This window comes from Scleropages formosus, chromosome 9, assembly GCF_900964775.1.
Source record: "Scleropages formosus chromosome 9, fSclFor1.1, whole genome shotgun sequence".
Classification (NCBI taxonomy): domain Eukaryota; kingdom Metazoa; phylum Chordata; class Actinopteri; order Osteoglossiformes; family Osteoglossidae; genus Scleropages; species Scleropages formosus.
The window spans coordinates 15,970,241-15,995,639 of NC_041814.1; the positions used below are offsets into that span (position 1 = coordinate 15,970,241).

Sequence of the window (25,399 nt, forward strand, 5' to 3'; positions counted from 1 at the left end):
CGTCTGATTTTTAGTCAACTCGTACTGTACGCATGCAGCCATGTGACGATAATAACACTTTAGTCACGTGGCTTTATGCTGTATTTCGGCCGTCGCTCCTCGGCGCAAAATGCAGAAGATCATGATGATCATGCAGAAAGCGCAGCGGAACAGTGTTTAAATTAGTTCAGCACAAGAAGAAAGAGAATGTGCTGAGAAACCAGGCGGGAAATGGCGACGAAACGGAGGGAAAGGGCAGCTCCTTCCAGAGCAGGCGCTGTTTGGTCGCCTACAGCCGCCGTGGGGCTCTGAGGACTGGCCTGGATCCAGGAGGACGCCGGAGAGGAGCCCTCCAGCGAGCGGGCAGCGCTCAGCCGAGCATCCGCGCCTGACTTGCGGCTCGATCGGCAGCTCAGCCGGCGGGGATCTGCGCTCCTCTGCCCCCCGCGCGTACCGTGGCGTGGAGCGCTTGGCAAGGAACGGGGACACACGCGCTAGCCCGCTTCCTAGGCTAGAGGATCGATCGCACCGCTCCCACGGACGTGCGCGGAGGAGATGTGCCACGGGCTGCGCGCTCAGCTCCTCTGACGCGACCCGCAGTCCCGCACCCCGGGCGCCGCGGTCATGAGCCTTCTCGGCGCGTACAAGAAGAAGGGCGCCTACGACGGATATGAATCGCTGCAGCTGGTGGACGCCGGCTCTGCGCCCGAGCCCGGGGGAGAGCGCGGCTTCAGCACCGCGGACAGCGCAGGTACCCGCCCGGCCCTGCCCGGCCCGGCCCGGCGCGGGCCGACCGCCCGCGTGGACGCGCCGCGTGACTGCCACAACAAAGGGCGACCGGCACGACAGCCGACGTCCTGCTATAATAATCAATAATGTGTCGCTCCATGTCTGCTGACATGATGCCATGTGAATAAGTGTGCGCTATGTGTTTGTCAGCACGCGTGCACGATGAGTGCACGGTGCGCACACAGCGCAGTCTGCGTCGATGCTTTAGTTTAGATTATAGTGAGAAATACAGCACACATGTTGTAAATACACTGTAAACGCTGTGCAGTCCATGTCCCGAGGGATGTAGTACTAAGCAGCGTTCGGTTGTCCAGGAGCAACTGGTTACTGTCGTCTATTTGGCTTTTCCTGTGAAATATGGAGCATAATGAGTCTCTGTTTGTTCCTTTGAGCTTAAGGGCAAAGGTTTGTGCCAAGCGTTGCCCTTGGGCTTGGTGTAGGGTCGGACTCCGGTCTGTGTCTTGGTTTGGGTTCGTGGTGGAGAGAATCAGCTCCACTGCAGCGCACTGAGAAGCGAGCAGGCTCTTGATTCTTCTGCCCGTGCCCCAGTTGTCGCTGGGACAGCAGGGTGAGCGGCAGACTGGGGACTTGATTTCAGAAACAGGAGTGGGTCAGCAAAGTGCTGGCCCGTCAAGCTCTGCCGCAATAGTTTCGTGTTGTGTTATCTCGCCCAGACCGCAGTTTAGCGAAGAGCCCTTGCCGCTCTGCGGGTATTATAGACGCCTCCTGGCTCTGCTGTAACCGTGTTGGCAGCCCTCGTCATCCGTTTCTGCGAGCTCTACTATGTTCTGGACTTCCTGCCAGTCTCCTATTAGTCAGCTTGACTCTGGGCCTTGTGACATGCTGGTATAATAAAAGCAAATGAGTATCATCTCTAATATATCGTGCTTAGTTTCAAAATCACGTTTTGCTCAGTGAAACCCACTTAATAGACTGATGTTGTCAAACTTGTTTTCCATCAATATGAATTCCAGTTGTCATTAAAACAACTGCAGTTAATAAATCATATATCTTATTATTGTACTGGCATATATATATGTATGTGTACAAAGGAAATTTCTATCAAGGAATATATCATTCAGTCTTGAAGACATTCTATTTATGTATAATTGCCTTGGCCATAGAGGGTTGGGGTTAGAAAGTCTTATTTGGAACTCTGTCATGGATTATATGTTTTATTATTCTGTGATGGACAAAGTATAACCCATAACCAAAGAGGTTGAGATAAATGTACATATATGTACATATTATAAAGAGAATGTGAGAACAAATAATGCATTCCAATGCTTTATGGATGTCAGAGGACTGGACCGTATGTGGGACAGTGAAATAGGGTTACTGGATTCACAGGCACTTCAGATTATCTGTTTTTGTGACAGTCAGAAAGGTTTGTTTTGGTCATAGCTTTGAAACAGAAGTTCACATTTGTGGGCTTCTCAGACTAAGTTAGGGGCTCCCTGGAAAGAGGGAGCTGAGATGAAGAAAAATTTGCAGAATGGTGTAAGATGCTTTAACTGCAAGAGAACATGTGCAATGTGTTTACGTAAGATCGAATTGCTGTCATTTTGTATGCTTGCATTGATGACTCTGCTTAAGGACAGCTGGTAGCATAGTGGTTCGAGTTACTGCCTTTAGCTCCACAGGTTACAGGTTTGATCTCTAGCTGTAGTACCCTTGAGCAAGGTACTTACCCTAAATTGCTCCTCTAAAATTACCCAGCTATAAATGGATAAATAATTGTATCCTTAACACTAAGCTGCTTTGGAGAAAAGTGTCAGGTAAATATATGATGGTGGATGTATAGATACATTTATTGCTCTTTGTCACTTCTTAGCTGGGCTTGTAGCTGTCTGTGCAGACCCTCAGAGACACTCGCTGTCCCTGCAGACAAACCCCAATGACTGCATGCATGCAGGAAGAGTTCCTCCTTATGGCTGTAGAGCTGGCAGAGTCATGGCTGCTGATGGAGTCTGCTGTGCAACCCTGTCTGGCTATCTTTAGGCTCAGTGTACTAGAATATTTTACTGGCAGAGGAGTGAAACTGCAGACATCACTCCTTGAATTAAAAGTGGAAATTAATTCAGAGTGGGCTTCCATTTAAAGCATTATTAAATGAATATGGCACCTTGGTTCCAAGTTATTTTGGAAACAACTGTTGCGTGGTTGATAATGCTTGAAGCGGTGGAAAATGAGTGGTTTTCTGTAGTGAATTATATATATTTCTGTCATCTTCCGAATGTATTGAAAATCTTTTTTGCACATAGTATTTCAAGCTGTTACTTATAATGTCTACAAACTTAATTCGTTCCTGCAAATCCATTTGTTCAGCAAAAATTTGTAATAAAATACCATTGACAAATACGATTATTTCCTGTGGGGAAAATTCTAACTTCTTCCTCCAGATACCATATGATATGTTATTGAAATCTCAGCAGAGAACTCAATTATCAAAATTCCCGACTGTTATTAAACATTTACATACCATGTAATAAACTGCAGTATTGTATGTACATACTTACAGTTGCAGGGTGAACAAAATTACAAAAACAACACCAAGAGGTTAACACTGAAGAAGCTGAAACGCAATTACAACTGAAGCTGCAAAAGTGAGTCGCGTGAGGTTGATTGCCAATTAACAGTATGTGTCAACTGTAAAAGAGATCATTTAGGATTTCTGTGACCCGGTCTCAACGAGAACTGTATGTTTTGGCCTTCAAGTGCGAAGTAGATTTCTACCTCCTTATCCCTCCCCGGAGGCTTTTCTTCTTGAAGAATTGCGCAATATCCCACTACTCACAGGTCAGGACTTGTATGACAACCTTCCAAAAAGGACTGTTCTGAAAGCAAAGGGTGGTCCTACTCCCTATTAGGTCCCTCGTATTGATATATTGTTACATGTTTCTGTTACTCTGTCCAACCCCTGTATGTATGTATGTACTGTATATATTTGTATATGCATGGCGAACAGAAAGAAAGAAATATTGGACAAAAAATGTGACAAGAAAGATTTTTTCCCATTTTATCATAAATTATACGGAACATAATATACAATGAAGTTAACTCCACACTTTACGGCAGAGTAGCCACTGCCAATGAGATGTCATTGGCAGTGATTTCTCTGAGATTTTGGTGAAGTGTGAAAGGTCAGTGTTTCTCCAGCTCTGTGGTGCAGGTTTGTTTCCTAACAGATATTATTTGATGTGAATCTGAACTCCACACTCAACTGCGCAGTGTAGGATTGTTATCTTTTGGCGTCTAACTGCTTTTCCAGGGAATATGCATTACATACGAATTCTAGGAGAGTTCTTGAGAGCTCTGGTATTGGTGACCTTATCTAATGCTGAGATTCACAACAAAAATTTTTATTAGCTTTTTCATATCACTACCAAGTTAGGATCATTTTGTTGTTGTCTGGACTAGGTCAAGGCGTGCAAGTAGCTGTTGATGTGCTTATTAATGGAAAATATGTGTTCAGCATTCTACCCTTGGGCATTCATTCTGCACCTCTTCAGGTTAATGCAGAGTCAGGATGCAGGTTCCCCAGTATGCATCTTAGTGAGCTGACTATCAGAGGCATGGAAGTCTGCCTTAGCTTCGCACTGCAGTTAATTTTTTCTCAAGGGAGACTTCAGGGTTAATGCAATACATTTTTAATGTAGATGTGAATGTACTTGTCAAGAGCTTATCAGAATACTAGAAACAGAATGCAGCAAGCATACGTACACTCTGCCATAAATATTCAGATCAGTCCATACTGTTAGTATTCATTTTGTTAAGATGTCGATTCTGATGGCCTGAAGGCACTTCATCTCCAGATATGGATGCCAACTACAGCAGTGGCCTGCTGGACATGGTGAAAGGGGGAGCCGGCAAGTTCTTCAGCAACTTCAAGGATAACCTGAAAGACACCCTGAAGGACACGTCCACCAAAGTAATGCACCAGGTTGCAAAGTAAGTCCCCACTTCCTGACTTCCTGATGGACATGATAAATTTCAGCTTCTACAGTCAATGCTTGCCTTATGTCAGGAAAAAGCCACATAAATAACTGAGCTGCAACAATCATGTCTTCATTGAAATCCGCCAGGATCTTCTCAGCCATAAAATACTTAAGTCTGCAAAATACGGTAAACCTCTTTGAGAGCTTTGAGTCTTCACCTACTAAAACACTGAAGTCATTTTAGTTAAATGGGATTTGCAGTAAAGTCAAGTGGACATGCACTCTTGCCCATCTGAGTGAAAGGTTTTCACATGTTAATTTGGGTGACTCATTAAAACAAACCAACACTGGAAAAGTAGAAGTGTGAAAAAGGGCAAAGTTGGTAAAAGGCAGATAGTCTTAACAAACGGATGGATAGGAGAGAGCGGTATCTGAATCTGGTGACTGGGGGTCACATGCAGCGCTCATCTGTCCGGCCACCGCACAAAGAGGGATCTGTGCTGCTCTGGCAACGATCAGACTGGCTTGACAAAGTGGCGAAGGGGTGGGTTACATGGTGATGGTGTGGGCTGGGAATGGGGAGGGGAGGGGAGTTCTGGAGCACCACTGATTGTGGTGTTCGCTATGGTAACATCCAAGTTACTTGGCTTTGTGGGGGTTGGATTAACTGTGGTGATTTTCCGTGCCAGATCACTTTCACGTAATACAGAGGGATTTTTTTTTTTTCATCACAAGTGTCAGGGAGTGGAGCGAAGGCACCATAACAGGGCTACTTATGTTACAATACGTGACGCAGCGCTGTGAGGTCTCTATCAGCTGCCATCCTGCAATATTGATGCAGCAGCAGCCCCACATAGGCCTGCAGAGGTGCACACTGTTGGACATTCAGCTGCAGACTGAGGGTGTCATACTCCTCTTTACAGAGATGGCTGTCTGCTGTCAAGGGTCATGTGGCAAAACCAGTGGAACTGAATTAACATCCCTGGTGTTAAACACACAGTATCACATTGAAGCGACTGTTTATGTTCTAGAACATTGTTGTTCCGTAAAACAATTGATCACTTTTGACAGTTTCCTGGTCTCCATGCCAAAGTTGCGAAAAAAAAAAATCACTGCTTTGTTTTACTAGCACGCGCACGCACACACACACACACTCGTTGAAACCACTTGTCCCAAGCGGGGTCGTGGCGAACCAGAGCTTAACCCGGCAACACAGGGCGTAAGGCTGGAGGGGGAGGGGGCGTTTCGCTAGTACCTGAAAGACAATCACTTGTGATTATCGATTAGAGTAAGTGTGATCATTCTTCTTCTCATCCAGGATGTACCTCCCCAACCTTGCACCCAGTGTTTTTAAGATATGCTGTGGACTGCCCTGACCCTGATAGGACAAATGGTGAATGAAAATGAACGATTCGGATACATTCTTATGAATAAACATAAAGCGTCCAGAGGGTTATTTATCATGTTCTAGCTTTATATATTTCTGTCTCTGGAGAAATCCATGCCAAATGATGCAGAAGTCTGTTACGTGTTAAAGGACAATTTTTTTAAAGCTGTGGGTTGGCCCATATGATCACACACACACATGCAATGCTGCACGTGGGCATATGCACAGTGTCACACTTGCAGGTGTAGCGCTTAGCGTAGTGTCCAGCAAACCACAGCTGGGTTTTGCTTCGGCTTTGTGCACTTGCCTTGCTTGCGTGTATCTCAGTGGCACCTACGGCGTTGCAGAAAGGTGTCAAAAACATCCCCTTAAGGACCTCCGCAAACCACAAGAAGCTGCAGGAGGAGGGGGACTGGGGTTCAGACTGTGCCTTAGACCGGAAGTCCTCCGAGTAGCCTCACAGCATCACCTCAGCCAGCACTCGTTCTGAAGGCTCCAGGCTTTAGCCCTTAAACATCTCACAGTGGCCCCTTTCTTCTTGTCCGAATGCAAGGGAGCCCGGCTGCAAAGCCGCATGATGCAGACTTCTCGGTGAGCGGGATTTAAACCTGGAACCTCCTGAGGAGGGATGAAGGTTTTTACAGGAACTGTTAACTAGAGCACACTCGCATGACCCATTTCAAACTCTGCTCTTAGGAACAGAGTGGGAGCGGTGTGCATGGGCGGCAGGGGCAGGGGACAAATTTAAGGACAGCTGAACTCTGCTCGACGTGTAATGCGTGAAAGTACGCGTGTGCATGCCTGCATGTGGGCTGCGTGGGCATGGCGTATGGCTTGTTGAACAGCGTCGAACAGTATCTCCCGGTGTGCCGAAAATCCTCTTAGTGCCTGGACTCTGATCTTTACTGAGTAATGAGGACAGACGGAGGTGAGCAGCCTGGAGTTGTTTCACATTAGCAGGCTGGCTCATGCCTCTGAGCAAACAGTGCATGTTTGTACAGAATGGCACACGCTTTCTGCTCGAGATACGAGTCTGCAGTGACAGTCGCAGCCACTTAGAAAGAAAGAGTGGCTGTAACTTAATTTCTATTAACATATTTAAATATTTATATCATATCGGATTACAATGGATAATGTTACATTTGGCTAACTTCGAACATGGGAAGAATTTGGAGTTTGATTTGAGCTGAAATGTGTGTGTTTTACACTTTAAGGGTTTCTAACCTCGTAGTGAGTCCACAGAAAATACAGGACTGCAATGAGTATGAGATTAGAACAGCAGCAATCCCTTTAGGATTATTACTTGCTGATACCATATTAGGTGGTGTTATCGCCTCTCGGGGGATGTCACCTTTGTGTAATAAAGCAGAGACAAGGGACTTTCCATCTCGCACAACAGAAATACAACTGAATAATCTGTTGTTATTGTTGTCGATGGTACATTGACAACAACAGTAGCAGTAACAACAGGGATTATTATTATTATTATTATTATTATTATAAACAACTTTATTTTATATGACACATATAAAAGCTGCCTCTCAAAGCCCTTTAAAGTAAAATAGAAATAAATATTACAACAATAAAACAACAAAGGAAATTTACAAAAAAATTAAGAGAATGAAACTAACAATACAAAGAGAAAATAAAATAAATGTAAAGACACAAAGGGGATAAAAAAGGAGGAAGAAAATATGGTATGTATACGTGTTTTTGAACATGTGGGTCTTAAACCTGGATTTACAGGTGTCCAGAAAAGGAGCGTGTTTTCTGAGAATGTAGGCAATCTTGAGGAACATGCAAGAGAACAGAGGTCAGATTAACAAAGACTGTGAGGCTCATGAAAGGCTAGATATGTATAGAGGTGCCTAACTTTATAGGCAAGCACAAGGGTTTTGAAATCCAGTCAAGCACTGACAGGAAGCTGTTGCACTATCCTGTGTATTTATCAACAATTAAAAAAAAAACTTTTTCGGTGGGCATTTTATTCTCAGTTTTTTTTTTATTGTCTCTCCAATTAATTGTGTCTATCTGTTGATCATTCTGTTATGCCTGCCTATCTGCCGTGCTGCAGCCACTTTAATGCCCTCCACACCTGAGACCACCTCATTCCTGGGCTTGCTTGGAAGGGAATGAAGGCAGCATGTGTAAGCCTCTAGTTCTCACTGCTGCCATCAGGTGGCCTTTTACATGCTAAGGGTCACTGTGACAGACATGGAAGGCCTGAGTGCTGACTGGGCAAGTGACACACCTCGCACTGCAGGAGGCAATAAAGCAGAAGTGACCCAAACCAAACATGTGGTTTTCCTTGATAATGTGCTCGAAAACATAGTAACTGCAAACTTTTGCTTAGGCCTTCCTTGGGTAACATTTAAAGAACACTGTTAAATGTCTGTTTTACCTGGAAGAATGCAGGAATCAAAACCCAGTAACTGAATTAAGTACGTTTATTAAGATATATTTTTTTGTTTTAAATTCAGTTATACAAAAGGGGAACTGGACATTTCCTACATCACGTCAAGAATTATAGGTAAGTAAGGCATGTGCCGGGAAATTATATTTTAAGATGCATAAGAATGCACTATTGGTTAAACACTTGAGATCATTTTACTGCTTAGCATGGGGTGTGGCGGAAGTGCACTCCGTCCAGTCCTATTGCAAAGCATCTAAGCAAACCATGAGTGTCATCTGTCTGCTTGTAGTCTGTCTTGTGAGAGACTTTTTTCAAGAAGGCCATCAGGTATGGTTAGGGATATAGAATTCTTCAGCAGCTGTCATAATTGCGGAATTGGTGGTGAGTTCCCTAGTGGGACATGTGCTATTCTTAAGTAATACACTTTATCTGATCTGCACCAGTGTACAGTGTGTTCAATATTCAGACCCTTTCGTTTTTTATGGTACAACCTTATGGTAAAATTTTTTTAATTAATGTTTTCCTCATCAGTCTACACTCTATAGCACATAACGACGAAAGAATTAATTTCAATGATTTTAGCATGAGGCAGCAACAAAAAAAAATGTGAAAAAGGTGAAGGGGTCTGAACACTTTCTGAATGCACTGTATATGAAAGAGTACAAATAAGTACAAGAGGAAATATGACTTATGCAGGATTCTTCAGAAAAACAGATGAGTACTGTAAGGAGTAGAGAATGCTCACTTATCCATACTATACCTTTCTGGTAGTCTGCTGCTAGAGACTGGGGACTGAAAGCAGAGACAGTAGTTCTGCGACAAAGAGTGGCTGTCACTGAGCATGTGGGGTGAGATGCTTTCCAGTCCTACTCATCTGACTCACGGGGCGCAACCAAAGGCCTTCTCATTAATCCATCACTCACCTAAGCCATGGAAATTCAATGCTGGAAGGCTCTTGTCTTGAGTTGCAGCCTATAGCAGATGCCAAGCTCCTATACAGCTCCCATCTGTTGACTTCATTTGCAGTTAAGTGCACTTAACATTGCTCTGATTGACATCACTGGATCAGGATAATGTAGCAGTTTCCTTTTCCTTTCCCCCCTGGCAGTGATGTCATTTCCTTCTGAAACAGTGGAGATTAGCTACAGGAACCACATAGAGGACATGCGATCCTTCCTCGATTCTCGGCACATGGACCACTACACGGTCTTCAACCTCTCCCAAAGGAACTACCGTGGCACCAAGTTCTCCAACAGGGTGAGAGTCATAGGAGTAGAATCTGACCCTGCTCGGACAAGTCTAAACAGGAAACTTTTTCAAAGAATTAAAAAAGGAAAATGATTTTGAGAGGGGAAGCCAGTTAAAAGAGATGTGTCTTTGATATAAAAATGCTGCGCTTGCCCAACTCCCTGCTATGTTGAGATAGCAAGTTACATAATGTGGAAGAATTCCAAAAATTACAAAACTTGTGGGTAGGACATTCACTGCACATACAGCAGTTTCTATGTCTAAAAGAAATTTCTATAAGCCGGACTATTTCACCTGATCTAATGACCCCAGCTAAGGTTGTGGTCAGTTTTCAGAAGACAGTGATCTGCAGCATATCTTTGGGTTCATACAGGACCATAACCAAGAAGAGTCTATGGCCTTCGTGAGAATTCACACATTTCTAGTGAATGTTTTTTTTCTGACCTGATTTCAATATAGATGCTGGAAGTACTCATTTCCTTTTTATTACCCATCAACACAGCAGCATACCTCCATCAGTCGTGCTTCTCCTTCACAGCATCGTCTTAGACAAGTCCTGAGTTTGAGTAGTGTTCTGATTGTCCTGCACCCAATGGAGTTTAAAGTGTGTCCTCAGCTTTACTGGGTTACAGTTCAGTCTGTGAAGTGCTGTGGTCTTATGATTTGTTGACCACAACTCCATCTTTCGCTGGACAGGGATGGGTGCTCTTTCTAGTTTTAGGAAGACTCTTCCTGTAATCACATGAGTCACTAATGCCCTTGCTGACAGTGTATTAGGAGACACCAGTTGAATCACCTCTTGGCTTCATTTTTTTATTGTCATCAGATCTATACAGAAACACATCATGTCTATATAAGGATGGCTTAAATGCAATAATAAAATCTCCCTCATATGGGAATGATGTCAAATTTCATCTGGTTTCACTTTATCTGTTGCTCACTTATTCCAGCTGTTTAGATTAATAATGTTTAATTGCTTTGGATGCGCATGCTTCTGCTGTATTTAAATGGTTTGATTTGGGTTTTTTCAGACATACATGCTATGGCTTTAGTTTTGCTCAGTCCTGTTCATGCAGCTTTTTCACAGCAGCTCTGTTGAAAAGTGTTACTCCTAGAGCAGGAAAAGATGTGTAAACATCCAAATGTGTGTTATCAATTTTCCTTGGTCTGAACTGTGAGTTGAGGGATGGTAATGACATTATCAGACTCTTTCTCTCTAGCTTTTTATCAGATATTTGAGGCAAGCATTTTTTGTCTACTGATTTGTCTACCTTATATAATAAGGCAATGATGCTATAACAAACTTAAATTCTCCGGGATGATCCCTCTTTTTAATCTCATCTCTCATGTTTTGTAAGGTGATGAGTCATTAGAATCACTCATTTAACAGACTGTAGCACTGCTCTTTTCTGCCTGTGTTATTTATTTATATGAAGATCATGTGTCAGGGTTACTCATACTCCTGCTCTGTCTCAGGTGTCCGAATGCAGCTGGCCAGCCAGACAAGCCCCGAGCCTCCACAATTTGTTTGCCGTTTGTAAGAACATGCACAACTGGCTTCGACAGAACCCCAAGAACGTCTGTGTGATCACCTGCATGGTAAGAGGAAATCCAGGTGCGCGTCACTATCCCTTTTCCCCGACGCTCTACCTACGCCGCCTTCCTTTCCCTACTCCTCTGTCCTACCCACTCCGTTCTCCCAGAACACTTGTCCTTTTCTTCTGACAACTCGTTCTGTGTCCCTCATTCCTACCTTCCCTGTCTTAACTCTACCCACATACTCCAATTTAGCCACACCCACTACTTGCCTCTCATTTCTTGCACCTTGCTGCTCTCTTACTCTCTTTTCCACTCAAACTCCCTTAAGTCCACCAACTCTCTAATGAACTTCTGCCTTGTTCTCTTCCTAATCCTCCCCCAGGCCCTTGGCAACCATGAAGGGCCTGTGAGCTGCACTGCAGAGGCATCCTGCCAGGGTTTGCGTTCCTGATAATACAGTTTAGAATATTTGTACTCTGCCAGCTTTTTAGGTTTCTTAAGACTTCACAACAAGCTTAATTCTCATGGGATTTCAGAAGCAAAGCAAAAGGGAAATGCATTTGTAGCATATTTTCGGAAAATATTACAGAGCACTTTCTGCCAGTTGTATGGTAATTTTTCCAAAACGGTATTAATTGCTTTTATCAGCAGCCCTGAATATTTCAGTCGCACTGATTGCTTTCTGTCCTCAAATATTTGGACCATGCTATCTTTGGCTGCTTCTCAACTTCCAAAATATTCTTAACCAGTTAATTTGGATTTAAGGTTGTCGTCATGTCTAAACAGACCCAAAAGTAATACATTTAGCATACAGTGAGAATATATATCAAATTATTTTTTGAAAAACATATTTGAAGCATTGTGTTTGCTAGAACACTACAAGGCTTGGCTGAAAGGCAAACTCCAGCATTATAAAAAAGAGCAGACTCTGACCACTGCTGGGAAGAGTAACAAAGATCTTGATTTCCTCCATCTGTATGCAGTGTGCCTGACAGTGGAGTGGTGGAGTCCAAATTCTTTAGAAATGGTTTTGTAACCTTTCCCAGCCTGGTGAGCATCAACAACTTTTTCTGAGGTCCTCAGAAATCTTCTTTCTTTGAGCCATGACACACTTCCACAAAGCTGTGTTGTGAAAATCTGACTGAAAATGAAGCCCCAGATTTCTCTTAACTAAGGCAGCCCCCCATACCTGATTGTCATCCCATTGATTGAAACACCTGACTAATTTCCCCTTCAAATGAACTGATAATCCTAGAGTTTCCCCTACATACACAGATATGTAACATTGGATTATTTTCCTAAATAAACAAGCATAATGTTTGTCTTATTTGTGTTCTCTATGTAGTTTTAGGAGATGCATGAAAATCTGGTCATATTGATATAGCAATAAAGAAAATTCTAAAGGGTTCATAAACTTTCAAGCACCACTGCATTCTTGTAAGTTGCCCAGGACAAAGGCATCAGCTAAGCAAATTAAGCAACAGTAATAACATTTGTATTTTTGCTTAGACAACATTTTTTGCATGGAAAGTTTGATTCTAAAATCTAGATATAAAACACAAAGGTGTTTTGCACTACCATCCAGACATGAACAAAGTGCAGTGACCCCAACCAGAGTGTAAATACAAGTTCACAGCACTAACCAGGAATTGAAGTGCAAGGGTAAGACAATGGACACGGAACAAAAGACACGCAGAATGTTATACATTAAGTAAAACAGCATTGGGTGAACAGAGGTAATACAAAGGTGTGTGGCAAAGACAGGGTGGTACACAGGATCTGGACAGGATCACAAAGGACAAACACCCACAGGACTGGAGTTCAGGACTGAAACAGAAACATGGTGAACAGCCACCACTAGATAATCACAGTAAAGCACTAACCAAGACTCCACAAACTAGTGATATGACTTCAACCCCTTTATATAAGCTGGGAAACTGATCAGGTGAATTGAAAGCAAGAGTGTTGGATTAATTACATGGATTTCAAGTGGTGCCTTTGGTAGGTCTCAGGGCTTTCACTTTCTGGGGTTGTGGCAGTTATGATGCTGTATTAAACTGAAACAGTATGTTATCTTACCTAACCTGCAAAATCAGATCCTTGTCCTTAAATATGATCATTAGTGTCATCTCCTAACCTCCTCTCCAAAAGGCCACAATGTAAATCACCTCTTTCTACGTTTTCTCAGGATGGACGAGGACCCTCCGGAGTCCTAGTCTGTTCCATGTTCTGCTTCTGCCACCTTTTCAACAACCCAGTTCCTGCCATGCAGCTCTTGAGCGCCAAGAAGCCTGGATCGGGTCTCTGGCCCTCACACAGGAGGTGAGTCGTGTCCCATTGCATCAAGGTCAGTTCACCTGCAGGGTTTGCAAGCTCGTCCTGCTCCACGCTGCAGCGGGGATTCGGAAACATTCTGTAAAAGAATTCCATTCTCGAGTCATTGACCAGTTGACCAGCAAGACAATGAACACCACACATCAGTTTGGTCCAGTGACAGGTAATGAGTAATGCAAGCTTTTAATATATACAGTCCCTTTAAGATTTTAGGATACAATTATGTTGTCAAATTGCTATGTCTATTGGTACTGATTGTGCAGGACATTCCATACTGTCATTTAACAGTATTAGGCACAGCATTATACAGCTGACAGTGAAAGCCTTCCACAGCCAGAATTGTTAGATGCTGCATTACAACTGGAGAAAAAAAAAGTACATTGTATGAGAAATACATGTAGCAATAATGTTGCTTTGTTTTGCTTTTTATTTTTTAAATTTGTTTCATTTACAGAGGGGGTGCGGTGGCGCAGTGGGTTGGACCACGGTCCTGCTCTCCGGTGGGTCTGGGGTTCAAATCCTGCTTGGGGTGCCTTGCGCCGGGCTGGCGTCCCGTCCTGGGTGTGTTCCCTCCCCCTCTGGCCTTACGCCCCTGTGTTCCCGGGTAGGCTCCGGTTCCCCGTGACCCCGTATGGGACGAGCGGTTCTGAAAATGTGTGTGTGTGTGTTTCATTTACCTTGGTTTGGAATTTTGTGCTTCCCCTCTGTATAGGTCACTACTGGGTTAAACAGTGACCGTTTGTTTAAAAACGAAGCACCTCATGCTGGTATTTTCTTAAGCAAACGTATTGTGTTGCTGTTATTGTTGGTGCAGCTGTAGCAGGAGGCCTGGATTGGGGTGTGCATTCCGAGTGGGTTCATGTCTAAGGCAACCTTCGCCTTTTGCTTAGGTACATCGGCTACGTATGCAGCATGGTTTCAGAAAAACCGACGCTCCCCCACAGCAAGCCCCTGCTCATCAAAACTGTAACCATGAGCCCTGTTCCCTGCTTCAACAAGCAGCGCAGTGGCTGCCGGCCTTTCTGCGACGTGCTGCTTGGAGAGACCAGGATCTTCACCACGGCGCAGGACTATGAAAAGATGAGGTGGAGCTGACTCTCTGTTGTCTAACACCTCCCACCCTTTGGCTGCGGCCCACTCCCAACCACATATATCCTGTCTTGTTTGCCTCAAGCAATTTAATCTCCCTGATTAAATTTTTCATCTGAAATCCACCAGATCTTATTTATGACCATAGAATAGCTGGAAAAAAACTGCTTAAACACTGCATTGCAGTTCATTTTGGAATAAAGTGTGGGAATATAATGTAAATCCACCTATTTAATGATACTTGATCATGACGCTGATAAAATGGCAAAAAGGGATACAAAATAACTATAATTTTACTTTGCATAATCAAACATTTATGTGATTAATGTGTCTCCCACACTAACATGTTTGCTCTGTGACTGGTCTACCAACTTGCCCCTAGAGAGCATCGAGTGCAAGAAGGAAAAGTTGTCTTCCCTATAGGTGTGAGTGCTCAAGGCGATGTGGTGATCTCCGTCTACCACATGCGGTTCACGATTGGAGGGCGGCTCCAGGCAAAGGTACACGGTCTCGGTGTCTTCAGAGCAGTCCACGATCTGCTGCTGAACCTGTACTACTTCAGTAGATACCAACCTGTGTGGGACTTTGAGCTGTGCCAGTCAGTCAGGAATATAAATACAAATGTTACTCATGTAACGGGGTTAATTCAGTATGTGAAATAATCCTGTTAGGAATATTTCTCTTGTAAAACAGATTTCTTGCTTTAAAATTGGCTCCCAGACAATAAAAACGAGAATTAAAATATTTTTGTGCATGATAACACCAACATATTTTCCAACATTTCTAACAAATTCTTATTTATAGCTTGACTTAAAACTATACATTCAGCCATTGTGCAACAGGGTCTGGTAAAGCTGTTACTATGGTTTATGAATACAGAAATCCCTCAAGTTACAAAATTAATTTATAGCTGAAAGCAGTGGGACACTGAAATTTTGGATACTGAAAGCCTATTTGCCTTTATTTTAATGAGGAAAAATCATAGGTTCCCAACCCATCCAAAAAACATAAACCAGTTTAGGTTTGATTTAGAAAAATAATTTAGATGAGTTAAAAAAAAAAAAAAACAAACAAAAAAACTGTAAAACACCTATATAACTACCAACCCATAATTTCAGCTTGATGTAAAACACTGACATATATGTATATTTAGCAGATGCTTTTCTCCAAACCTGTTACCTTTCCAGGCTTTCATCTATACCATGGTTAGAAAACTCAGGCCAATTTTGTCTCACTGACTCTGGTTTCTCTTTATAATGAATTGACCAATTCTCCAGAGGATGAGCAAAAAACCAAACCATCATCAAACCAAACCAAACCATCCAATGAGCACACAACGTTTACTGTAAACAACTTTCTAAAGATGTGCGCTGTTGCTGAAAGATACATATTTATTTATCTTAAAAAAAAAAAAAAAAAAAACCCACCATCTTAACTTGGTACTAATTATCCTGCTGTCTGTCCAATCATTGTTGGATAACACACCCAATATGGCCGACAGTCACGCCTGGGGAATTTCATACACTTCCCATAATGCCGCACTTTCTTAAAGCAACGCTCTCACATTCCTAACACCAACAGACAGGTCTGATGCAGACAAGCCACCAAAAATCAAAATGTGCAGCTTAAGCTCAGCAGGGTACCTAAAATACAATAAAGTCCTACCAGGGAACAGAGTTTCCTCCTGAGAATGCTGTAGTCAGGCCACACACAATTAGGTTCCACTTTTCCCCCAGCTAAAATCTTTCATACTGCATTAGAAGTTAGCCAAAGGGCAAAGAAGTGAAGACCTGTTAAATTGAAACTTCAGATTAGAAGAGTTTGTAACTCGAGGGATACCTGTATATACCATTTTTCATACAGTGGGCTTTTTATTCAGTATGACAGCATTTTTGCTTGGTTAACCTGTAATTAACATGAAATTTTTCCACTGCCTGCTATATTTTTCATTTTGCAAAGCATGCAAACACTGTTTCCTTCATTACATTTATGCTTATTGGTTTAGCGCTTTTCTCCAAAGCAATGTACAATGTCAAGGTTACATTTATTACAGGTACAAGCTTACTGTATGTACTTCCTACTTCACAGTGACAGTCTCAACCAATCACAATGCTTGATTAGGTAAATATAATATCACAGCAGGGGGTGCGGTGGCACAGCGGGTTTGGTGTTCGAGTGCTGCTTGGGCTGTCTTGCAGCAGACTGGTGTCCCGTCCTGGGTGTGTCCCCTCCCTCTCCAGCCTTACGCCCTGTGTTGCTGGGTTAGGCTCTTGCTTGCCGGGACAAGCGGTTGTAGACATTGTGTGTGTGTGTGTGTGTGTGTGTGTGTGTGTGTGTGTGTGTGTGTGTGTGTGTATGTGTGTGTGTGTAATATCACAGCAGATTCAATCCTACTGTTATTATTCATTCATTTTGCTGGTGCTTTTCTTCAAAGCAGCTTACAGTGTTAAGATGTTTACAGTGATTTACCCACTTATACATCTAGGTGATGTTTAGTAGGGACCACTGGTAGCGTAGTGGTTAAAAGTGCTGTCTTTGAAGCCAAGGTTGGACCCAGGTTGGAGGTTCAGTTCCCACATCTGGCTGTGGTACCACTGAGTAAGGTACTTACACTGAAATTGCTCCAGTAAAATTATCCCGATAAATAGTTGTGAAAGAGCTTAACATTGTAAGTTGCTCTGGTGCAAAGCATCGGCTACATGAATAAATGTTTACAGGAGCAATTTGTATGAGGACTAAGCATAATATAGTAATTTATCGAGCATTTGCACAGAGTTACTGCATAGTATCCCCAATGTGCTCTAAGACTGACCGCTGCGTGACACTGCGGTTCCAAATGCACCTATTGCTTGCAACTAGGGCCACACCATTCAACAGGAACTCTCAAAGCATATTAACTGTACCACATATGTGAGGATTAGTAAACTGTATGTCAGCATGTATGGATATTCTAAAAAGAAATACTCCAATAAGGTGCGGTGGCACAGTGAGTTGGACCGGGTCCTGCTCTCTAGTGGGTCTGGGGTTCGAGTCCCGCTTGGGGTGCCTTGTGATGGACTGGCGTCCTGTCCTGGGTGCGTCCCCTCCCTCTCTGGCCTTATGCCCTGTGTTGCCGGGTAGGCTCCGGTTCCCTGTGACCCTGTATGGGACAAGCGGTTCTGAAAATGTGTGTGTGTGAAATACTCCAATATCTGTGTGAGTCCACCAGGTGGAAATGTTTTTTTTTTTTTTTTTTTTTAAACAAAGCATTCCGTTAACAGGTTTGTGCACGTCTACCCAGCTCTTCTGCGCTGCTTCCCGGATATCTAGTATACTTGTAGGCCAATTGCTTTGGCTCTTTTCTTTTGTGCAGCCTATACCCATAAGTGCTTCAGAGGTTGCTGGCATATACTCAAAAGTTTTGACTGGTATTGTATGCATTTTAGTAATCCAGAAACACATTAATGAGTAATCCAATGTCGTGCAGGTTTCCAACACACAGATATTCCAGATCCAGTTCCACACTGGGTTCATTGCTCCAGGCACGACTGTTTTAAAATTTATTAAGTAAGTTTCTCTCCTTCTGCCTCCTCTACCTATGTTTACTTTATAACAATGCTTACATTTTCATGTCTCTGTCTACACATCTCTGTTTGTGTATTTGTGTGTTTGGATGCACCTGTATGTGTATGTATATTTAAACATGCTTATATTTTTGTGTATGTGTGCATGTGCCTCATTATGTATATTTGTGTGCACGACGTTGTGTGTGTGCGACTATCTGCGTGCATGTCTGTGTGTGCGCGTGTGTTAATCTGTATGCATGTCTTGTGTGTGTGTGTGTGTGTGTGTGTGTGTGTGTGTGTGTGTGTGTGTGTGTGTGTGTGTGCGCGTACGCGCATGCAGGCCAGAGCTGGATGCCTGTGACTCACCGGAGAAGTACCCCCAGCTGTTCCACGTGGTCCTGGAAATGGAGGTGGAGAGCACAGAGAAACAGAAGGACCTCACTCCACCCTGGGAGCAATTCCCCAGCAAGGACTTGAGTCCCAGCATCCTCTTCTCCTGCCACCAGGAGTACCTGGATGCACTGGCTATCGCAGGTGAGGAGGCAATTGTAAGCACTCCCATACTCGGCAGATACAGTAGAAATCATTTAAATACTTAAATATCCCAAATGAAGGTATTACGTGGCATAAATAGTTAGGGTCCATTCCACAGTCTATGTTATGAACCAGAGTATATTTCTCCGGAGGGAAAAATCACCTGGTCATCAACTCATATCTCAGAACCTTTTATTGCCAGTATATAGCATGCTGGAATTAGTTGTGATTTGGTGCCAAACATGAAACTAAATATAGCAATATACAGTATAAGACAGTGAAGGACAAGACAATAACAATATACAAAACTTGTCTAAGGTATGTCTCAGTCACTTTCAGGACAATTAAATGAATCACACTGCTTAATATGGTTTTATTTTTTCCTAACAAGAGCAAATGGAGGGACTCGATTTGGAAGGTAAGGGGTAGTGCAGAGACAGCCCCTCTAATGTAGTTTTACGGAACCAGACAGTTCCTTGTGCCAGATTCCACTAGGTTGATGTGCATGACACAGTGAATGGGCTTGATTTTTATCAAAGAGGTTTCTATGTAATCTATGTCCCAGGCCCAGCCCCCACCGCTCACAACAAGCGCACGCCTATGGCCTTTTTAGGGTTTGAGTTTGCTCTATGTTGTTAGCTGATCTGACGTTACTCTGCTGAGGTCCAGGGATTCATGACCATGTTAGCAGAGGTGTAAACTGGAGTAGAAAGCACCTACATTTTCTATCCAGTTATTCAATGTGGGGTGGCAGGCAGAGCTGTTTTGCAGTTTGTGGTCAGTCAAGCTCTGTTACTGAAATTTTCAAGTTTTTGGGACTGATTTGAAGCAAAAAAATTACTGTTCTGTATTTATTAATTATAGCCATTACATGATTTACAGGGCTTTCCCATTACCAGGGAATTTAAAAAAGTCATCTTATAGCTTTAGTTGTATGAAATTAATGAGGGAGGTAAATCACTTCCTGTTATTTATATGCTTGCTGTGGCAAGCATGTTTGTTCACTCTGAGCTGTACACAATCTTAGAGAAAAGCATCTGCCAAATGCATAAGCGTAAATATCAGTTCTGAAATGCAGTGACCATGAGCTGTGGTATTGTGGCCCCATCATAATTACTTTCAAGATTTGAGTCTACTATATCTATGTTTATAGTCACTGTCATCTCTTTGTTTAAAAACTGCCCACTGTGTTTTAGCATCTTGTCCAAGTTGCTGCACTCAAAGGCTAATTAGTTTTGCAAGAAAAACTGAAAACAATCCAACTTGACAATATTAACATCCAGTGAAACCTGGTAATGCCTGAATTTATTTCTAAGTGTTGCCCTGTTATATATCAGCACTGATGTGTAGGTCTACATATTTTCCAAAGAGCCTGGGAGATCCACCAGTGGCACAGACAACCGATCTGGTCAGGCCAACGATGAGAGCGAGCCTTCAGATGATGAGATGCTCTCCCTGTCAAGCCAGCAGAGCAACGTTAGCAATGAGAAGGGTGGTGGCCTTCTGGCCACAGCCAAGAAGCCTGAAGTGCAGCCTCCGATGGCCCCGCCCCCCTTGGAGGATGTGGACCTGCTGGGCCTAGACGGTGGTCCTGATGACCACACCAGCACCTCCCCTCAGCCACCAACCAACACTGAGCTGCTCAGTGACCTGTTTGGGGCCTGCCCCCAGCAAAGCAACAGCTCTGCATCCACACAGTCCACCCCCCGAAAGTCTACCACTTCACCGTCTCCTTGTCCATCACCCCACCATGCAGACAGTAAGCCGCTCAGATGTTCTTGTCACTCCTCTAAAATGCTTCCTAGCTTTGAAACCTTAGACTGACACACAAATCCCTTCTGATTTAATGAAACAGGTTTTGATCCTTTTGGTACCAGTTCCAGCCCCAAACAGCAGGAGTTTATGGGCTTGTTACTCGGGCCAGGTAACACGGGCCAGTTGGATCCTTTCCTGCATGCAGCACGATCTCCATCCCCCACCATGCAGAACACAAGCATGGGTAAGGCATGCACCTGTGCACCTTCACTGCTTTACCGCTCTCACCCAGCACTTTTCCATGTGGCACTGTTTACACACACGGCATGTGCATGCATGCATTTGCCTGGATAAGGACAGCATTACGTGAGTAACAATGAGATGTTTGGCTGCAGCCATGGCACCACATAGGTAGTGGGTGTGGCGCATGTGTCAACCTTTCACTGACAGCCCTCTTCTGCTGTAGGCCGGAACTCCCCGGTGCCCCCCACCACACCGTCCATCCAGCAGCAGAAGCCAATGGGAACGTGGGACTGGAACAAGCCAGCATCTCCAGGTATCTCACACACTTCCCAGAACACTATTCTTAGGCTTCACACGATTCATACGTTCATTTATTTATTCAACAGACGAACAACTCATAGAAAACAAAAGTGCATTATATCAACACACACAATTTTCAAGACAGTGAATTTGTCCAGTGCCACTATTTAGACCAGCATGAATTACATGGGTAGCTGCATGTAGAGTTGGTAGAGGGTATAAATTTGTTTAAAACAGATAACATTACCTATAATATTACAGGAGTAGCAACATATGGAACGGACGAGAAAAACAAAGTTAAATGTGACAGATAATGTAATTCAAACTTATGGAGTGGATAGGAGATCCTGAGAGCAGTGAGTCTGAAGGAGATGTGTGGAGATGCATGGGAACGCTTTGGCAGGTCAAACGCACAATGTATTGACATCTGTCTTTACTTCGTATCGAACATCCCAGGCACACTGATGGTTCACAACAGGTAGTGCTTGGGTTACACAGCTCACCAACCACAATTTAATTGGGATAATCATACAAGTTGCTTTCGATGAATGTGGGTGGTGCTGTTGTTCATCTGACTCGTGATATGAATGAAAACAGTCAGCTGCACTTTTATCGACCATAGGTGATATGATTGCTTCACACAGCTCATCACGTGCTTTATATTTTATACATAGTGTACATAATGTGTAACAGATTATTTACTGTACAATATTTTTTTGAGGAACCTTGCAAAACGTTTTGTTTAAACATCTGTTTAGGAGGCTTTGGGATGGGAAGCAAGTCAGCCAGCACTAGCCCTTCTGGGTCAATCCACAGCACACCAACTCATCAAGCCAAACCCAACACATCTGACCCGTTTGCTGACCTCGGGGGACTAGGCGCTTGTCTGGGAGGTAAATGTGCTCCATGGTTAGCAATTAGGCCTGTATGATGCGTGGCTTTTTCCCTGTAAGTTCTTGCTGCTGTCTCCCCAGGAGGCTCTGGCTTCTCCAGCAAGGCCACCACCCCGACAGGTTCTGGGGGTGCCTTCCCGCCCGCGAGCTGTCCGCAGCGGCCGTCTCCACAGCATTCTGCGAGTGGAGGCTGGCAGCCTGGCACCAGCTTCCCCTCTTGGCAGCCTGGTGGGGGATCACAGTGGCAGCCCCACCAACAGCAAGCGAAGCCCACAGCTTCATCCATGTCCCACTCCTCCCCCCAGAACCGACCCAATTACAATGTCAACTTCTCAAGCATGAGTGGAGCCTCCCCCAGTGCAGCCGGCAAACAGACCTCCAACATGGGTGAGTCTTTGGATAGCCCGCCAGGTTGGTTGTTGTGTGTACCCAACACCAACATGTACAAGCAAATTGCTAGAACAGCTGATTTTGTATTTTCCGTTCTTTGCTAGTTTAGTCGTAACCAGTTGCACAATTCCTACGTCTAAGTGAGACACACGTGCCAAAGTGGGAGTGGTAAACACAAAAACTGATGTGAAGCTTGTGAGACACACACTTCTGTTCGCTCTGTGGACTACAGAACTCCGGGGTGATGTAACACTCTTGGATTTGCCACTTTCCACATGTAGATCTACTGGTGCCTGTCTTTATTATGACAACTAATGTTAACTATTGAAGTAACAGTATAAATTCTAAAACGATTTAGTGATACTTTAGCATAAATGGGGTCAGTTTTGAGGCTCACTAACACGTAAAAGGTTTTATCAGTGAAACTGCATCTTGGAGTTATAGTAATTAACGTTATGAATGAATGACCTTTTTAAGATGGGAGAATACTATATAGTCTCTAAAATTAGTTCCAAAATCTTCACTGTTTAGATGTGAAATGTTAGCTGAATATCATTGGCTGATTTCTAACTTTTTTGGACAGGGAGCAAGCCTAAAGTGACAGATGTCAGCTTTGATGACCTTCTGTCTGGACAAGGGTTCCCTGGCACTAAGGAGAAGAAGGGTCCAAGGACCATAGCTGAGATGAGGAAGGAGGAGATGGCTAAGGAGATGGACCCAGAAAAGCTGAAGGTGAACTGTGGCTTTCTAGACTGCTGCAATAGGAACTCAGGGTGGAAGTAAGAGCTCAGTGTGCTCTGGTGTCAGCCTGTAGACATTAACAATCACAGTGTTAGCAGTCAATCATTGTATCAAATTTTGTTCAGTGTAGTGCATTTCTACATAGAAAAATTTTACACAGTGCTTCACAGGAAATTTATAGTGGAAAATAAAATGCAGAAAACATTTAAGTCAAGGTCTGGTGATCCAGATGTAATTCTATGATAGTTACATGGAAGACAGTGTAAATCTATGAGAGTTTGTATTGGTGTACACCAACCAGATCCTGGACTGGATCGAGGGGAAGGAGCGCAACATCCGGGCCCTGCTCTCCACCATGCACACGGTCTTGTGGGAAGGCGAGACCCGCTGGAAGCCTGTGAGCATGGCTGACCTTGTCACTCCGGAACAGGTCAAGAAGGTGTACCGCAGGGCCGTGCTGGTGGTCCATCCAGACAAGGTGAGTCACACCACCTTGCTTACCGGGTAAAGCACCACAGATCAATATGTACTGTTGCAACACAAATCGGTAAAGGCCACAGTTCTGCACCTGTCCTAATACTGTAAAACTTGTTCTGTTTGAAGCTCATTCAATCAGGCATATTTACACTAATAATCATTAAAATTTCAGTCTTCAAAAAAAGAAGGTAGCGTTTATCAATCACAGCGATGCTGTTTGGCCACTGCAGTCACGTTAGTGTCCGTCTTTCTGCGTTGTGCCCCTTTCTTACCTCTCAGACAGTGTAACAAAAAGCAATAATGAAAACCAAATTATATCAGGTGTTTGAAAATACGTTCAGAGTTTATTCAAAGGAGTATGCAGGAAGAAACTTTCCTTCTGCTCTTGTTTCAAGGCCACTGGACAGCCCTATGAACAATATGCCAGGATGATTTTTATGGAATTGAATGACGCCTGGTCCGAGTTTGAAAGCCAAGGACAAAAGGCCCTTTACTGACGCTGGACAGGATCTATGTTGCTGTCCTTTGCCTGCGGCTCATCACAAGAGTAAGGACCTCTTACGTCCGTGCTGTTGCTCTTCCCTCCTCCCTTTCCGCAACGTTATCGTCACAAGGATTTGGCTCCATTGGGACCTCAATGTGTAGGTGCTAACTGCACAGCTGCGTGGGCATAAGGCTAAGCCATTCACTATGTGCTCACTCTGATGTTAGAGGTGAACTTGTTCTGCATTTTTATGACTCCTGACCTTAAAAAAATCATACTAAGTGTGATATAGCGATAACTGAGAACATGTATTGATCTTCACAGTTGATGAGAGACTGGATAGTCGCTGTCTAAGATCCATGATATGTCTAACTATGCACTGGGAACAAATTTGTGTTTAATACAAGAATACGAGCAGAACTTTGTTGAGGCAAGGAACCATAGTACCCTTGCATGAATACATGAGAAACATGGAAATAAATGCAATGTGAAAATTTTCACTTCTGGGTGTTTTAAATGAAAGTTCTCTCTAAATGATGCACGTTTCAGAACGAGGTCCAACCTCCATCGTGGAGCTATTTGTATCTCTGGAGACCTACCGTACCTTAAGGGTAGAGGTTGAATTGTGTATGATAAAATGATATCGAGGTATTTCTATTTTTTTATAAATTAGCAGTGCTTCCAGTTAAATCTTTTTCAGTCTTTGTGGCAACTGCGGTGAGTGCTGGAGAGGATGACGGATGGTGAATGATGAATATCTGGTTTATGTAAGTATGCGATTTCGATGATTAAGGTGAAACTGACTAAAAGGATCATGAACATCCATACACGCATGAAAAGTATACCTCAAAACCCTTTTAAACTGTAATCACATATCGTGGATCTCATGTGTTTAGTCAGTGAAGGTCACCGAGTCACAGCTCTTATAAATGGTGAAAGCAAAGGTCCCTTGGCCCAGTGAAGGAGGGTTTTCTTTTTCATTTCTTGATATTAAAAATAAGATATTTGACTGTAATTACTGTGTATATATTCAGTATGACTATAGCTATATCTTGACCCATTCAAAATACCAGACGAGAAATAAATCAATGTTTGTGAAATGTGTAACTGCAAGACATACCAAGTGAACACGAAGGGATCTTGATGTTATTTCTCAAGTAACTTTTATATCATCTGTTTTCGAGGTAAATTGAATACTAACAATTGTAGAAAAATAGTTTTAAATACATTTGTGATAATTGCAGTCCATGTTATGAAGAATGTTATAGGAAACACTTATTTAGCTTATCACAGCTTTTCATTCTATGTAATATTGTGGCGC

The 25,399-nt window shown here is 43.3% G+C and overlaps 1 protein-coding gene across 4 annotated transcripts; it reads left to right on the forward strand.

The window, feature by feature from the left end:
* Positions 1-6: 6 nt before the first annotated feature.
* On the forward strand, positions 7-24,576 carry dnajc6 (DnaJ (Hsp40) homolog, subfamily C, member 6). Of its 4 annotated transcripts, none has more exons than XM_018753846.2 (18): positions 7-730; positions 4,569-4,719; positions 8,574-8,623; positions 9,615-9,763; positions 11,231-11,353; positions 13,482-13,615; positions 14,518-14,712; positions 15,099-15,216; positions 18,183-18,262; positions 18,602-18,795; positions 20,165-20,554; positions 20,651-20,794; positions 21,017-21,106; positions 21,852-21,986; positions 22,068-22,373; positions 22,960-23,108; positions 23,419-23,595; positions 23,990-24,576. In XM_018753846.2, the coding sequence occupies exons 1-18, from the start codon at positions 604-606 to the stop codon at positions 24,089-24,091; spliced, it is 2,814 nt and encodes a 937-aa protein (XP_018609362.2). In that variant the 5' UTR covers positions 7-603; the 3' UTR covers positions 24,092-24,576. The 4 variants fall into 4 exon arrangements, with proteins under 4 accessions (XP_018609362.2, XP_018609365.2, XP_018609363.2 ...); XM_018753849.2 differs by having other exon boundaries at positions 20,651-20,719; XM_018753847.2 differs by having other exon boundaries at positions 4,584-4,719.
* Positions 24,577-25,399: the final 823 nt, after the last annotated feature.

Coding starts and splice junctions, on each gene's coding strand:
- dnajc6 (XM_018753846.2), top strand. CDS start 604: ATGAGCCTTCTCGGCGCGTACAAGAAGAAGGGCGCCTACGACGGATAT. Junction 13,616..14,517: donor CTCTGGCCCTCACACAGGAG/GTGAGTCGTGTC, acceptor CCTTTTGCTTAG/GTACATCGGCTACGTATGCA. Junction 23,596..23,989: donor TGGTGGTCCATCCAGACAAG/GTGAGTCACACC, acceptor TCTTGTTTCAAG/GCCACTGGACAGCCCTATGA.